Source organism: Acomys russatus, chromosome 28, assembly GCF_903995435.1.
Source record: "Acomys russatus chromosome 28, mAcoRus1.1, whole genome shotgun sequence".
NCBI lineage: Eukaryota > Metazoa > Chordata > Mammalia > Rodentia > Muridae > Acomys > Acomys russatus.
The window spans coordinates 36,699,757-36,716,395 of record NC_067164.1 but is presented as its reverse complement, the minus strand read 5'-3'; the positions used below and the strand labels follow the sequence as shown (position 1 = coordinate 36,716,395).

General features: G+C 51.0%; 1 protein-coding gene across 6 annotated transcripts in view; it reads right to left on the bottom strand.

Moving 5' to 3' along the window:
* Positions 1–16,639, bottom strand: part of Smarcc2 (SWI/SNF related, matrix associated, actin dependent regulator of chromatin subfamily c member 2) — a 32,936-nt gene that overhangs the window by 981 nt on the left and 15,316 nt on the right. Inside the window, exons 12-29 of one of the 6 annotated variants that reach the window (XM_051170660.1) lie at positions 13,950–14,009; positions 13,774–13,811; positions 13,412–13,542; positions 12,982–13,053; positions 7,699–7,812; positions 7,254–7,407; positions 6,497–6,589; positions 5,930–6,049; positions 5,778–5,840; positions 5,170–5,428; positions 4,779–4,940; positions 4,463–4,527; positions 3,704–3,839; positions 3,459–3,622; positions 2,548–2,682; positions 820–1,210; positions 444–527; positions 102–167 (exon numbers count right to left, since the gene is read on the bottom strand). In XM_051170660.1, coding sequence (XP_051026617.1) covers positions 102–167; positions 444–527; positions 820–1,210; positions 2,548–2,682; positions 3,459–3,622; positions 3,704–3,839; positions 4,463–4,527; positions 4,779–4,940; positions 5,170–5,428; positions 5,778–5,840; positions 5,930–6,049; positions 6,497–6,589; positions 7,254–7,407; positions 7,699–7,812; positions 12,982–13,053; positions 13,412–13,542; positions 13,774–13,811; positions 13,950–14,009 — 2,307 coding nt within the window. Of the gene's footprint in view, positions 1–101; positions 528–819; positions 1,211–2,547; positions 2,683–3,441; positions 3,623–3,703; positions 3,840–4,462; positions 4,941–5,169; positions 5,429–5,777; positions 5,841–5,929; positions 6,050–6,496; positions 6,590–7,253; positions 7,408–7,698; positions 7,813–12,981; positions 13,054–13,411; positions 13,543–13,773; positions 13,812–13,949; positions 14,010–16,639 lie in introns of those variants that run through there. The other 5 variants (XM_051170658.1, XM_051170662.1, XM_051170659.1 and 2 more) reach the window with 5 other exon arrangements.

Below are 16,639 nucleotides of genomic sequence, written 5' to 3'. Positions count from 1 at the left end.
GGTTGTGGAAACTCTACGATCTCACCCTTTCCCTACTTGCCTGCCCTCCCATCATGTGAACCCTCTCCCTCGCCCCCTTTCCCCTCCTGGCCCCTTCTCACCTGGCAGCGGGCTGGCACTGGGCAGGAGGTTGCCCTGAACAGCTGCCACAATGGCAGGGCTCTGGGCTGCGGCGGATCCGAGCCCCGGCCCGAGAGGCAAGGAAGATGGCATGGTGGTGGTCGCCGGCAGGTTAGGATGTAGAGGGTTCGCCATGGACACAGGCAGGTTAGGTGGGGGGATAGTGCCCGGGGCAAACGGGACATGGTGGTGATGTCCATGCAGGTTAGGAGGAGGGGGGAGGTTAATACTAATGGACTCAGCTAAACTACCGAATGGGATGACGGATGGAGCAGCAGGAGGAGGAGGCGGCATGCCAAAAGGCAAACCCAAAGGAGCATTACCCGCCACGCCTGGGTGCCCGCTGCCCGGCACTGCCCCTGGCATCATTGAGGGAGGAGTTTGTTGGTTAGGGAACGGTGAGGGGCCTAGAAAAACAGAGACAAAGAGGTGAGAACAGGAAAATGCTGCACACCAGCTTGAGCTTCAGCAGCCATGTGCTGGGGCCATCTCTCCTTCAGCCGACACTAGGATAGCCAGCGGTGAGTCCCTGTGTCTGGGGAAACGCTCCTGCTTGTCGGAGGCACGTTACAAATGGAGCCTACCCTCTGGAACCAGTCTTTATATCCGAGCCCATCAGGTACTCCGTGCTCAAAGGAACCAGAGCATTTGCCTGGATCTCTACAATGAACAAACATTCCTACCGGGACCCACACTCACCATGGGGTCCAGGGGGCGGTACCCCTGGTGGGACTGCCCCAGGCTGGGGCGCTCCAGCTGGTTGCGGCTGCTGTGGCCCTGCAGTTGTCCCTGCCTGCCCAATCTGTTCAGAAGGGCCCAAGCTTCCGGGAGGGGCTCCACTGCCCGCAGGCGCAGGGGCCACAGCGGCTGGAGCCACAGCTAGTCCATGGACTGTGGGTGGCCCGGTGGCGGCGGCGGCTCCTGTGGGAGGGATGGGCTGGGAGCCTGGCGGCAGGGTTGGTGGCTGCTGCTGCTGCTGCTGGTGCATCTGTTGGAAGTGCTGCTGCCGGGCCCTCATCTCTGCGTACTTGAGCTGCTCCATGTGGAAGGCTTGTCGGTCGGCCAGGAGCTGCTGCCTCTGGTACTCTAGCTGCCAGGGCCGAGAGAGTGATGTTTCGAGGTCCAGAGGACCCTTGGGCAGATGCTTTGCTTCCTACTTTCTCTCATGCTAGTGTTTCCCCAAGACTCAGCCCTGTGCTCCCTTTGTCCTCCTGCCGTGCCTCCTGGCTACTCACATACTCCTCACTGTGCTGGGTCAATCTGGTTCTGGCTCATTTAAGTTCTGACTGAGCTTGCTGTGACTCTGCTTTGAAAATGCTTCAGTTCCCGTCAACTCAAGCTCTCTTCTTCCTTCACAGACTTTATATTCTTAGGGAGCCGTTTCAGATGGATTCACTGGCCTCTGCATTTTGTCCTTTATTCTGAATCTCCCAGCACTTAATTTTATTTTTATGTATTTGTTTACTGGTTTTTTGAGACAGTTTCTCTGTGTAGCCTTGGCTGTCCTGAACTCACTTTGTAGACCAGGCTGGCCTGGAACTCACAGAGATCCGCCTGCCTCTGCCTCCTGAGTGCTGGGATTAAAGGTGTGTGCCGCCACACAGGGTTTAAAAAGTTATTTTTGCATGGTGGTGGTGGTGCATGCCTTTAATCCCAGCACCCGGAAGGCAGAGGCAGGTGGATCTCTCTGAGTTTGAAGCCAGCCTGGTGTACAAAGTTAGTTCAGGACAGCCAAGGCTACACAGAGAAACCTTGTCTCAACAAACAAACAAATAAATAGAAAGTTATTTTTGCCGGGCATGGAATCCCAGCACTCAGGAGAGACAGGCAATCACTGTGAGTTCGAGGCCAGCCTAGTCTACAAAGCGAGTCTAGGATAGCCAAGGCTACACAGAGAAACCTTGTCTGCAAAAACCAGGAAAAAAAAAAGTTATTTTTGCATGTAAGTGTGAGAGCCTGTGAAAGGACACTGGGGGTAGACACGGGTTTTCTGGAAGAGTGGTCTGTTCTCAACTGCCAAGCCCCTCCAGCCCCTAGAAAGTGTCTGAATTTGAATTTTCTGTGTGATTTACACATTGTTAACTGTTTCTGATGTCACCATATTGTATATTTGATATCTCCAAAGAGCAGAGTCCCCATCTTCTATTTCTCTTTAAGTCCTCTCAAAGAAACTGAATAAATCGACACTGTCCCATAACTCCCCAAATTTACCTCCCTAGTCTTATTCTGTCTTAATCCGTTCAGTCGCTTGGATCTGAGACTTAGTGAGAGGTGAGCTCTGTTGTAGGACCTAGAGATGTGGTAGTGAGACCCTGACTGTGGGCCTCGACCTCTTGGCTCCCTTGCCCTCTCCCCTGCGGTGTCCAGTCGGCCTCGGGCGCCCAAGCCTAGCCTTCTGGTGGGCTCCAGGCTGCATGCTCTACTCACTGCTTCTCGCTCCCGGTCCATGATCGTCTCCAGCTCCTCAAAATGGCGGAGTTTGATCTCCAGTTTCTTCATCTGGGTCTCCACCAGCAGCGCCACCAAAGACTTGATCTTTCTCTCCTCCACAGCAGCCAAGTGCTAGGCAGAGAGTGAGACAGGGTCAGACAGTCCAGGGAGAAAGCAGGGCAGAGGCTGGCAGGCTAAGGAGGTAGCTATGATCACAGCTCAGAATAGTGTAACTGGAGCCGGGCATGGTGGCGCACGCCTTTAATCCCAGCACTCGGGAGGCAGAGGCAGGCGGATCGCTGTGAGTTCCGAGGCCAGCCTGGTCTACAAAGCGACTCCAGGATGACCAAGGCTACACAGAGAAACCCTGTCTGGAAAAACAAAACAAAACAAAAAAAAGAATAGTGTAACTGCAATATATATATGTATGTGCATATATCATGAAATATATATCCATAAATATATAGTATATATTATGAAGAAAAGAATAGCAAGAGATAAGACAAGTAAAATAAATTAAAAGGCTGGGATCAGCTAATGGTAAGAGATTTTAAAAGTTTAGGCCAGGCAGTGGTGGTGCTGCATGCCTTTAATCCCAGCACTCCAGAGGCAGAGGCAGGTGAATCAATGTGAGTCCGAGGCTATCCTGGTCTACAAAGCGAGTCCAGGACAGCCAAGGCTACACAGAGAAAACGTCTCAAAAAACAAACAAACAAACAAACAAACAAACAAAACAACAACAAAATAACAAAAAACCCACAAAAGTTTAAAGAGATGACTAACTCACTCAGGATAAAAATAAAAAGGAAACGGGCCAACATTATTTAAGGAGTAAGACAGGAGACATTTCCTCTAAGGGTCGTGAGAGGACAGAAGTGGGCAGCTTCTTCTCTGAGGACTGCCCTCACCTTGGCCTTGACGGCTGCAGCAGCCAGGGCGGCAGCGGCAGCTGTGGACAGGTTGCCTTCACCGATGTCTCGCTCTACCTTCGTCTTCCTCTCCCCCTCTGACTCCACTTCCTTCAGCACTTCCTCCTGTCCTTCTTTTGGCTCCTTGTCCTTCTCAGGATCAACTGTGTCAGCAGAGGCTGAATTAGCCTTTAACCATCTCATCTCCCGCCCGTGTGCACTCAGCATCCGGGTGGACGGCTCACCCACTGGGTCGCCATCACTCTTCTCCGACTCCTTCTCACTGTCGCCTTCTTTCCCTTTCTCCTCATCCTTCTTGGAAGCCTCACTTGTCTCCTCCTTCGCCTCTTCCTCTGCAGCGCCCCCTCCTTCCCGAGCTTCCTGCAGTTGCAGAAGACAGGGAGACATCAGCGGATTTGGCTCTCACAGGGGCACAAGTTGGAGAATGACTTGGGCTCTTTTGCTTGTGTATGCACACTCTGGTACACCCACGTGCATGGGTGTGTAAGCCTATGTGTGTACGTGCCAAAGCCAGAGCAGGACATTGGGTATTTTACTGCCTGGAGACAGGTTCGCCCTCCAATGATGGAGTCCCACAATGGTGGCGTTACAGGCACATAAAATGATGCCAAACTTTTTAGGTGGGTACTAGGGGTTCTACTTTATGTTTTCAGGCTTGTAAAACAAACACGCTTTTTTCCCCCCTTGAGACATGGTTTCTCTATGTAGCCTTGGCTGTCCTAGACTTGATTTGTAGACCAGGCTGGCCTTGAATTTACAGCGATCTGCCTGCCTCTGCCTCCCAAGTGCTGGCATTAAAGGCGAGCGCCACCATGCCCAGACTGTAACAAGTACTCTTTCCCAAAGACCCATCTCTTCAGCCCCAACTTCACCCCTTACCCAGGGGTGATCTAGCTCCAGGAGAATGTCCCTGCCATTGGACTCCTTGTTACCACAGGGCTGTACCCAGAAGCCTCTTCCAGACCTGCTCGTTGCCTCTATACCTTAGGCTCCTTCTTCTCATCGGCTGCCTGGCCCTCCGCCCGTGCCTCCTCAGTGCCGCTTTCCTCTGGGCCCATGGAGAAGAGAAAGGAAGGAGAGATGACTGGTGAGTCTCCATTGTGTACACTTTCCCAGTAGCTGAAACCTCAGGGACAGGACCAGGAAATTCCCCCATAGTGATACCCTGAAGGAAAATAAAGCCCGAGAGATTCTCGCTCCCGTGTGTGCTGTGACTGGTGTCAACACAGGTAAGAATGCGGTGGGGACGGCTCTCGCTCCCGGTGAACAGGAAGAAATCGGAGGAAAGCTGGAGCTCACCAATACGCTCAGGCTCGTCAGAGGTGGTCCCCGCAATGCCGCTGCTTTCCAGACCAAAGGCGGGATCTGCCTTGCCCGTAGCCTTGGCAGCTTCCTCTACTTTGCGCACATGGGCTTCCACCAAGGCCGTGGGCACCTCTTCCTTCATTTTGGAGAACTCTTCTGGAAGAGCCAGGGGGAGGGGGCTGGGATGAAGCGGGGCACAGTCCTGACTGTCCCCGTCACGCTGTCTCACAAGCCCACCTCTTCCTCTAAGACCAAAATGGAGCCTGAGCCAAGTCAGCAATGAACAGGGCCAACAGGGCAGCCAGGCTCGAGAGGTTTCAACTTGAGGATCCAGCCCCACGAAAGCAAACTGAGAAGGCCGACCCCACGTCCACTCCCGAATTACCTAGGGCTGACTTCGCAGCAGCAGAAGCAACTCGGGGGTCCACGACCGAGGCCAGGAAGGCAACGGTGCTCATAACAGGGTTGCCCGACTGGCTGAAGGGGATGGGCTGGTAGGCCAGGGGCCCTAGAGAGGCCTCTGAGTCCTCCAGGTACGGGTCTTCAATGGGAAGGCGGAGAAAATGCAAGATGCACTCATCCTGCGTGCGGCTTCCCACGTGCTCAGACACTTTGTTCCAGTCGTCCTTGTACATTTCCAGAGCCTGGTGGTAGTGGTGGGGACACAACTCTACTTACTTAGACACTTTTCTCAGAGGTCTGCTTCCCCCCCCCCCATCCTACTAAGGGCAGCTGGCTTCAAAGCTCTCTGTGTTCTGGATCCAAGGGGGTCTCCAAGTAGCACTAAGAAAGGATATGGAATTACAGAAGGGCCTAAATCCCTGATTGTCCCTGGGACAGGTATGACACAAAGGGGGTGCCACTGAGGCGAGATCACACGATCACGCTCTGCTCAACACCAGCCTGCATGAGCGCTCCCACTCACAGAGCAGCCGCGCCCCACCACTTCTGTGCTTACCGTGGCAGTCGGTCCCCTGGCTTTGCCCCACTCACCTCCAGGAGCAGCAGCGTCTCCTGCTCCGTCCACTCCCGAGTGGCACTAGCTGCAGCTTTGCTCTGTGGGGAAACCGGGGTGAGTAGGCACAGGGAAGTCTGAGCTCTATGGGGTTAAGGTGTCTCTGCCCCGGGGTGGCTGCACCTCTTACCTTGGCAGGGACCGTCTTCTTTGTGTACATATCTGTGCGCAGCCCGAAGTTCTGCATGTCCGTGGGCTTTTCTTTGCCCTTGTCAGGGAAGTTGAGCATTTGTTGGGAAGCAGAGCTCTGCTGTTTGTAGAAGGGGAAAGAAAAAAAAAAAAAGGGGCTGGAGAGATGGCTCAGTGGTTAAGAGCACTGCCTGCTCTTCCAAAGGACCCGGGTTCAATTCCCAGCACCCACATGGCAGCTCACAACTGTCCGTAACTCCAAGATCTGACACTTTCACACCAATGCACATAGATTAAACCTAAATAAAATATTTAAAAAAAAAAAAAAAAAAGAGGTGAGTATAATTGGCCATAGGGAGCCAGAGGCAGAGACAGAGACCAGAGACAGAGAGAGACAGAGACAGGGTAAACAGACAGAGGAGCTTCCTTCCGGAAGCCAGGAATGCCCTGGGCGGGACTTCCTCCCTCACTGCTGCAGCTCCTCTGCTTTCTTGTCTCTTCTTCCCGGGCAGGGGCCCCCCAGTGAAGGGGCAAATAAACAGCCCAGCGGGGTCTGCACCCCACCTACCAGCTCTGGTTTGCCCTTAGCCGCCTCTGGCACCAGGTCATCCAGCTCTTTGCCCTTCCGCCCAGCCTTGGTATCAGCATCAACCTGGCGGCCCTGGGGGACAGAGCTTGGCGTCATGGAAGCTGGGTAGGAAATGGGCAGACCGAGGCCTTGGAGGCCTGAAGACCAAATGCTGGGCAGCCCACAGCTCTGGGAACACGCATGCCACTGGTCCATGGGGCCTCCATGAGTAACTAGACATGTAGTTGGCATGACAGACATCTGTGCTCACATGGGTCTCCACAGACTCTCTTAAGGAGCAGGACAACTGACCCTCGTCCAAGGTCAGTCAGCAGCTTTGTATGAGCCACATAATAATATTTTCTTCTCTTCTTAAGTAATGTATGAAATGGAAATGGGGGAAAAATGAAGGTGGGAATAATTATGAGGCAAAAATGAAAAAAATATGGGAAACACGACAAAGTATAAAAATTTCGTACAAGTCCTCGTAAGCCGTTCTCTCTGTCGGCTCTATCGCCTACATTAGACTGAGGATAAGCACCAACTTCTCTCTGTCAGCTGCTTACAGCTTAGGTGTCAGGGCGGAGAGAAGGTTGGGAAGACATGTGCCCTCTCCAACTTCCGGTAAAGGAAGAAACCCTACAACTCTCCTGAACCAATACCCTGAAAACATAAAAGTGAAAAGTAAACAGAAAAGGAAAAGTCTGAAGGAGCCCAGTCCTGCCCACCCAGCCTTGTCCTGAGCCCCTCACCCTACCTGTGGGGGCTTGGGCTGAAGAGGGACCAGCCCCGAAGGCGTGTCCGCCAGGACGTGGAAGTGAGAGGTGGGAGGAGGCCCCATTGGGGTTGGTCGGCTCTCAGCATCCACCTGGTAGTTAATAAGACCCCACTGCTCCAGGAAGGCGTGGACCCTGTGAGAGAAAAGGAAGCTGGGCCACATGGATACCACCTCAGCACCAGAGCATCCCACGCGGCCTGGGCCTCCAGCCATGCCATGGCCACACCCCATGACCCTCTCTTCCTATGGAGGCTGCAGCCCTCTGCCCTCCTTTACAAGTTTCCTGTCCCCTAAGTCACTTGCTCACTCCTCCTTGCAGGTTTCTCTCCTGCGTATTCCCTATTTTTCTTGAAGGCATCCGTAGTGCTGCCGAGACTACACACAGAGATCCTCGCCACTCTTTTTCCTTTCAAGAGAGACCCACCTCATGATAGCGCAGACATCACCCGCCAAGTTCCTCCGACAGGCAGTGGATGTTAGATACTCCTGGGGGTTCAGCCGGTAAGTGTCAATCATGAAGTTCCGATATGCCAGGTAGCTGAGAGGAGTCAGAGAGTTAAGCAGGAGGAAGAGAGTTACTGTTTGTTAAGGCCCAAGGAGAGGAAAAATGATAAAAGCGCTAATGATCTCTCCTGTGTGACAAGAATGGAAAAGAATAGAGTATGTGACTCAATCTTAGCGGGGCACCGAGCATGCACTAGCGGCACAGTACTCAAGTGTTCCTTGCTTGGAGCTGAAGAGGTAGCCCAGTGGTTAGAGCACTTGCCGTTCTTGTAGAAGACCCAGGTCCAGTTCCCAGCACCCACATGGTGGCTCACAACTGTTCATTAACTCCAGTTCCAGGGGATCAGATGTCTCTTCTGAACCCCACAGTCACCAGGCACACATGTGGTACACACGCATACATACAGGCCAAACTCTCAGACACAAAATAAGGAAATCTAAAAAAAGAAACTTTTTCTATATTTCCTGATGGCTTTTTTGATTAAATAAACTATCACCTCCAGTTTACCTGGGAATCTCGGCTGATATTACAGGGCTACAGCATCATGCTCATCTTACCCAATTTTTGAAAAAAAAAAAAAAATTCCAAAAAGTAAGAAAAAACTGTACCAGGCGGTGGTGGTGGCGCACACCTTTAATCCCAGCACTTGGGAGGCAGAGGCAGGTGGATCTCTGTGAGTTCAAGACCAGCCTGGTCTACAAAGTGAGTCCAGGACAGCCAAGGCTACACAGAGAAACCCTGTCTCAAAAAACAAAACAACAACAAAAAACAAAGCAAAAAAGAAAGAAAAAAGAAAAAGAAAAAGCTCATGTTTCCCAATTCAGAAAAAGAAACTGAGAGATTGCTTTTTTTAGCCGGCATGGTGGCACACATCTGTAATCTCAGCACTCGGGAGGTAGAGGCAGGCAGATGCTGTGGAGTTCAGGGACAGCCTGGCAGCTTGGTCTACAAAGCCAAGGACAACTGAGGCTACACAGAGAAACCCTGTCTTGAAAACACCAAAAGAAAATGTTTTGGTTTTGTAACTTTGTATGTGCATGGGTGTTTTGCCTACACACACACCTGTGTCCGTCGTGCATGTCTGGTGCCCAAGGGTGCCTGCCATTGGAGGTGCAGACGGCTGTGACTCACCACGTGGGTGCTGGGAGTCAAAGCTGGGTCTTCCGAAAGAGCAGCCAATGGTTTTGTGAGGTACAGGCTGGCCTTCACCTTCATCTACAGTGCAGCTGCACACTTCAGATGCACAGATTATATACCACCCCCTGGCTTGTCACTGTTTATTTACTTTGAGTCAGGGTCTCACGTAGCCCAAGCAGGCGTAAATCATCTAGTTAAGGGCAGTGTTGACTCTCAATCCTCCTGCCTCTGCCTTTCCAGTGCTAAGACTACAGACGTGTAGCAGTGCTTTTTTTTTTTTTTTTTTGAGACAGGGTCTCTCTGTGTAGCCTTGGCTGTCCTGGTCTCACTTTATAGACCAGGGTGGCCTCGAACTCACAGGGAGCCACCTGCCTCTGCCTCCCAAGTGCTGGGACTAAAGGCGTGCACCACCATGCCCGGCCCGTAGCAGTACATTTTTTTTTTAAAGATTTATTTATTTATACAGTATTCTGCCCACATGAGTGCCTGCTCACCACAAGAAGACACCAGATCTCATTACAGGTGGTTGTGAGCCACTGTGTGGTTGCTGGGAATTGAACTCGGGACCTTCGGAAGAGCAGACGGTGCTCTTAACCTCTGAGCCATCTCTCCAGCCCCGTAGCAGTACATTTTTAAGGTTCATTTTTACATAATAGTTTTGTGGATTACTTATCCTATGTGTGTAGGCATGTGTAGTCTACAGCACACATGCAGCGGTGAGACGATAGCTTTCAGGAGATGGTTCTCTCCATGTGGGCTCCAGGAACCCAACTCAGGCCGTCAGATTAGCGCCTTTATGTGCTGAGCGGTTCCACACACGCTCTCGCACTCTTTCGGTACTGTGTATGTGCTGAGATGAGCACCATGACACGCATGCGGCCTGTCGGGCTTGGCGGCAGAGGCATCCACACGTGTGTGCTGAGCACCGTGACGCGCATGTGGCCTGTCAGGCTTGGCGGCAGAGGCGTCCACACGTGTGTGCTGAGCACCGTGACACGCATGCGGCCTGTCGGGCTTGGCGGCAGAGGCGTCCACACGTGTGTGCTGAGCACCGTGACACGCATGCGGCCTGTCGGGCTTGGCGGCAGAGGCGTCCACACGTGTGTGCTGAGCACCGTGACACGCATGCGGCCTGTCGGGCTTGGCGGCAGAGGCGTCCACACGTGTGTGCTGAGCACGGTGACATGCATGTGGCCTGTCGGCTTTCACACACCAGCCACCTAGCTGACTCTTTTTCTTTATCCGATTAATTTTTTATTATTTTTTTTTAGCTAATTGATTACGTATGTGTGGACTCCAATACATGTGTGTGGAGGCCAGAGGACAACTTATGAGTCCATCTTCTCCTTCTAACTTATGGGGTCCGAGGACCAAACACGGTTCGTCAGCCTTGCTGGCAAGTTCCCTTACCCAAGAGCCATCTCAGACACATTTTAGCTTGGAAAAAAAAAAAAGATTTATTTTATTTGGGGGGCTGGAGAGATGGCTCAGTAGTAAAGATCACTTGTTCTTGCAGAGGACCCTGGTTCAGTCTGTGGCACCTGCATGGTGGTGGCTCACAACCACCTCTGAGTCCAGGTCTAGGGGACCTGACATCCTCTTCTGACCTCCAACGGCACCAGGTGCACACATGGTGCACAGACACACATGGAGGAAAACCTCTGGTACACGTAAGTGAATCTAGAACAGTTCTATGTGGGCATGTGTATTGGCATGCACATGCCCACTACGAGACTGTCAGGCCCTCCAGAGGCTCAGCTGTAAGCAGCCAAAAGTCACTTAGTGTGTGTGATGGGAGCTGAAGTCAAGGCACACTCTTTTTTTTTTTTTTTCTTTCAAGACAGGGTTTCTCTGTGTAGCCATGGCTGTTCTGGACTCACTTTGTAGACCAGGCTAGCCCAGAACTCATAGAGCTCCGCCTGCCTCTGCTGGGGATTTTACTTTGTAGTCCAGGCTAGTCTGGAACTTACGTTGTAACAGGCTGAAGAAGAACCTGTGACTCTGCCTCAGCCTCTCGCGTGCTGTGACTACAGATGTAACTTATATTCTAAGTTAGAAAGGTCTAAAGCCAGGTGCCAGTCTTTTCATGATGATGCTGTCAAGCTATCTGAAACTAGACTCCTCCTGTGTCACACAGGGCGTTTTCAGCTGGAGCAGACGCCAGCACCTGTACGGGGCCACTCACGACAGCCTGCAACTCCAGCTCCAAGAGATCCAACACCCTTTCCTGGCACCTGTGGGCACGGCACTCCTATGCACATACCCACATACATAAGATAATGTGAAAAATAAAAGACATCTGAATATTTAAAAATAAATTAAATTATAAAGTATATAATTAATTAAAAATTATTGTAAGGTGTAAAATGTGAGGCTATGAGTCCAACTGAAGGATCTAGTTGTGTGACCTCTCACTCATCTGTCGCTCCCACCAGTGCCCTCATCTATAAACTAGCCATGACCTATGCATCAGCCTCGCTGAGACTGGTTAGCCAGTGCGTGGTGGAGACAAGAGCTGGTGCTGGGAGGTGACACTTATGTACTTTTCCCTCACAGCGTACCACACAATCATGCCATCTGGAAACTTCTTTTCCTTCCTGTCACAAGCCCTGCTCCCCTCAGAGGAAGAGACCCAAGCCAAGCTACAGAGAATGAAACAAGAGGAGCAAAGATGATCCCACAGAGGGGAGCCTGAGCATCAGGTACAGAGACAGCCTCCCCATTTTCAGTCTCACCCACTTTCCCATGTCCTCACCCTGAGGCACCCTCACCACACAAGATCTTCAAACAATGCAAGCCTGGAGAGCGAGGGAAGCTGAGACTCAAAGCAATTCCTTTTTGTTTGACAGGGTCTTACTTGGTCGCTAAGATGGCCCTGAACTCAAACCCTCCCTCAGCTTCACAGGGCTGGCACTGTAAGTCGGCATGCGCCAGGCACCTTCACAGAGTCAAAGAGATGAACAAGAAGTTTGCACAGCCTGTAATCCCAGCACTCAGGAAGGCAGAGGCAGGCGGATCGCTGTGAGTTCGAGGCCAGCCTGGTCTACAAAGTGAGACCAGAACAGCCAAGGCTACACAGAGAAATCCTGTGTTGAAAAAAGAAAACAAAACAAAACAAAAAAAGAAGTTTTCTGGGGGCTCAAGGCGGGAGGATATTAGAGAGGAGTGGGTCCATCATGACACATGGAAAATGCAATTATCGGATTCAACAAACACTAACTCGTCAGCCCTAATCTATGATTTTATTACTTATTTTCAAGATCAGGTCTCCTACATAGCCCTGGCTGGTCTCCATCTATGTAGATAAGACTCACACTCAGAGACCTGCCTGCCTCTGCCTCCAGCACACACAGTAGTGCACGAGGCAAGCATGCAGCTGCCTCAGTGCTACCCCCTCCAGCCCTACTCCTCGCTCTATTGGCTACTCCTCCAGAATGCAGACTCGACCTCAGAATCCTCAGAGCTGGACCTTTTAGTTCCTCCTTCTCTTTGAGAATGTCTAGCTAGGAATTTGAGTTCTTGCCTCCCCGCCTCTCAAGTGCTAGGACTATAGACATGTGCCACCAGGCTTGGTCTTATCTTGTTTTTTGTTTGTTTTGTTTGTTTGAAACAGGGTTTCTCTTTGTAGCTCTGGCTTTCCTGGAACTTGCTCTATAGACCAGGCTAGCCTCGACCTCAGAGATCTGCCTGCCTCTTCCTGGGATTAAAGGCGTGTACCACCACTCCCCAGTTTATCTTGTTTTTCTAACAAAATTTCAGCCAATAGCATTTACATTTTTAGTTATAGTTGCTGCATGCACTAGGAGTTTGCGCATTTCAGGTAACATATCAACTGTGGACAGAAATTCTCTGCACGTGTGAGAAACACTGGCGCAGCAAATGGGAGCTCTACTGTGACATCCTCAGGGAACCCCAAGAGCATGCTCTAGCGTTTAGGGCGTGGCTGCCTGGCAGCATCTATCCTGACTCTGTAAGCCTAACAGAGCACCTGGCTGGATGTGGCTAGATGTGGAAGGCTGAATGCAGAAAAGGACAGCAAAAGAAAACCGTAAGCCGAAATCTTACATCTCTGGAGTCTTGGACTTGTTCTTGCCGTTGAAGAACTCAGGGAGAGCCCTCCGTTCAATGGCGTGAACACTGCAAGATAAATCACAACAGAAGCAGGAGAAGGGTGTGTGTGTGTGTTTTAGGAGCCCGAAGGGAGAAAGGCTTGTAAGGTGGGGCTGATAAGCAGCTGCAGGATAAATCACAACAGAATCAGCAGAAGGTTGGGGGGGGGCAGATAGGAGCCTGAAGGGAGAGAGGCTTGTAAGATGGGGTCAATAATCAGCTCCAAACTGTAGAGGGGAACTCTAAAACTCCTAAAGACCTGGAGCCCCTCTAGAAGGAAGTGCGCCCTGTGAGTGTCACTGAGGCAGAAAAGCCTTGTTTGGAGGAACCAGGGCAAACAGCGCACTGACTGGGAAGAGAGACCAGGGACTAGCCGCGGTGATACCTGTTGTAGTCAAACCAGGCGGCGTAGCTGGGGATGATGATGTGGTGGGTCTGCTCGGTCACGTTGTCCTCGTGCAGGTCTGGATTCTTGGTCTGCTCGCCCTTGTTGCCCGTGCTGCTCTCGTCCTCATCCTATGAGTGCGGAGGCTGCTGGACACTCAGCATTCCCGCCCCTGCCCTAGCCCAGCACCCCCCAGTTTCTCCTACACCCAGGAGCATGGACACTAACAACAGGGGGTTGAGGATGAGCCCCATGGGCTCGGGGACACTACATGGGCTGGAGCAGGGCAACAGCTATGATTAATGTGTGCTGGGAAAACCCTGGGCAGAAGGGACGGCACAGCCTCTCTAAGCTGGCTCCACCTTGCCAGTGGTCTCCATGCTCTCGTCGTCCTGTTCGTCTGGAAGGGAAGGGAAACGTGACATAAGGCTTGAGCCTCCAGAGGAGCAGGGGAGTCTGACAGGAAAGCTGGAGGGCCAGGGGAGGTGAGCTGAGCGCTCCTAGGCCTCAAGCATGGCCTGCGGTAATGCCGCCTTACCCAGGTCAGTCACGGTGCCTCCTCTGACGGGAGCAGACTCGGACTCCTTCTTAGTGTTGACTGCCGGAGAAAGAGCCGCTGTGTTACATGTTGTTGGCCAAGCCCAAGCCCTCACTTCTCAGCTAACAGTTTTATGTAACTCGCTTTCTCAAAAACCTTTGCAACTCACTTGCTATTTCACTTACCCAGCCAGTGACTTCATCTGGCTTCCTCATCCGTGTTATAAACACCGATGTTTTCTCTAGCCTCAGCCTCAGCACCCTGAGGACCAGTCTAGCCTCTGACTGGTCCTTGCTTCCTTATTTGTTTTCCCTTTTTATAATCTTTTAATGGACTGAATTTGATCTAGATCATTCTGTAGATAAGTAGTTAAACACCACCCCTGATGTGCGGGCAGCTGAACTCAGAGCCGCAGGCATATGTGCATGTGTTCTACTGGAGTCGCAGTCCTGGCCACAAGCCTTTTTGGTTTTTTGAGACGGAGTCTCGTTGTTCCAGGCCTCCAACTTGCTAAGTAACAAAGACTGACCTCGTCTTGGGCACTGAGGTCACAGGTATGCACCACTGCCAAGCCCAGTTCCTCAGCACTCTTTTTCTTTTTCCCTTAAGTTTTGTATTTTGGTTTTGGTTTTTTGAAACAGACTTAGGCTGGAGAGATGGCTCTGCAGTTAAGAGCACTGGCTGCTCTTCCAGAAGTCATGGGTTCAATTCCTAGCAACTACACAGTGGTTTACAACCATCTATAATTGTAGTCCCATGGAATCCCATGCCCTTTTCTGGTGTGCAAATTGTATGTGCAAACACCCATATACGTGAAATAAAAAATATATATACATAAATTTAAAATTTTTTATTTTTTAAAGAAAGAGACACAGACTCAAGCAGTTCAGGCTAGTTTTGAATTCAGTATGTAGCTAAGACTGGCTCTGAACTCCTGAACAAGCTGCATTTGCCTGCCAAGTGGTAGGATTACGCTTAGCTTTCCTTTTATTTTGAGATAGTCTCATTAAGTTGCCCAGGTTGGCTTTTGGGAATCATTCTGCAGCCCAGGCAGGCTTTGAACTACTTACACCTCCTGTCTCAGCCTTGTAAGTAACTGGGATTATAAACCTGTGCTATGCCTCCAGATCTAGTTGAATGACTAGATCTCCCCCCCCCCACCTGGTTTTTTAAGACAGGGTCTCTCTGTGTAGCCTTGGCTGTCATAGACTCATTTTTGTAGACCAGGCTGGCCTCAAACTCACAATGATCCACCTGCCTCTGCCTCCCAAGTGCTGGGATTATAGGTGTGCGCCACCACGCCTGTCGAATGATTAGATCTTAATTAATTAATATTGTTGGTTTGTTTTTTTTCCCCCCAAGACATGTGCTACCATGCCCAGTGAGATATTAGTTAATATTAGTTACTTTTTGGAGACAGGGTATCTATGAAATCTGGCTGTCCTGGGACTTGTAGACCAGGCTGGCCTCCAACTTACAGAGCTCCCCCTGCCTTTGCCTCCCACGTGCAGGGATTTAAAATCATGTGCCGCCAGCACCTGGGAGGCAGAGGCAGGTGGATCCCTGTGAGTTCGAAGCTAGCTGGGTTTACAAAGCAAGTCCAGGAGAGCAAAGGCTACACAGAGAAACTCTGTCTTGAAAAACCAAAAAATAAATAAACACATAAATAAAATAAAATCATGTGCCATACACGTAGCTTAAATAAAGATTTTTTAACTGTCTGCAGTGCTGGGGGTGGGGTGCGGGACGCTGTACCTGCGAGGCAGTGCTCCACCATAACCTGCACCCTCCCCCAACCTAACTTAAACACTTTAAAGCAGAGTGACTGACTTTCTTCAGGTGAGCGCTCAGGAGAAACAGCTTCCCAAGCCTCGCCCTGAAATGCACCTCTTGAGCACTTCGGGCTCGTGGGCGGAGACGGACTGCAATCCAGTACTGTCCGGCAGCCTCCACAGTGGGACCCTCACACAGGACTCACACATGACAGAGCACAGCAGAGACTCAGTTTCTCCTGAAAACTGCTCCTACCACCTTTTACAGCTTTCTTTTCTTTCTTTCTTCTCTCTTTTGTTTTTGTTTTTTGTTGGTTTTGTTTTCAAGACAGGGTAGCCCTGGCTGTTCTGGACTCACTCTGTAGACCAGGCTGGCCTCTAACTCATAGAGATCTGCCTGCCTCTGCCTCCTGAGTGCTGGGATTACAGGCACGCACCACCACACCTGACTACTTTTTTTTTTTTTTTTTTTTTTTTTGTTTTTTTGAGACCGGGTTTCTCTGTGTAGCCTTGGCCATCCTGGACTCACTTTGTAGACCAGGCTGGCCTCGAACTCACAGCGATCTGCCTGCCTCTGCCTCCCAAGTGCTGGGATTAAAGGCGTGCGCCACCACGCCCAGCTCCTGGCTACATTTTTATTCCTCTAATTTACTCTATGAGTATATGAATATGTGTGTGGGCATGTGTAAAGGTGCCCATGGGAGCCAGAAGAGGGCACTGGGTCTGCTGGAAGCTTTCTCCTAGAGTAAGCCATCTGATGTGGGGCAGGAATGCCAGGTCCTCTGCAAGAGCAGTATTTTTCTTTTTAAAAATTCAAGTCTAGGGCTGGAGAGATGGCTCAGCAGTTAAGAGTACTGCCTGCTCTTCCAGAGGTCCTGAGTTCAATTCCCAGCGACCACATGGTGGCTCATAGCCATC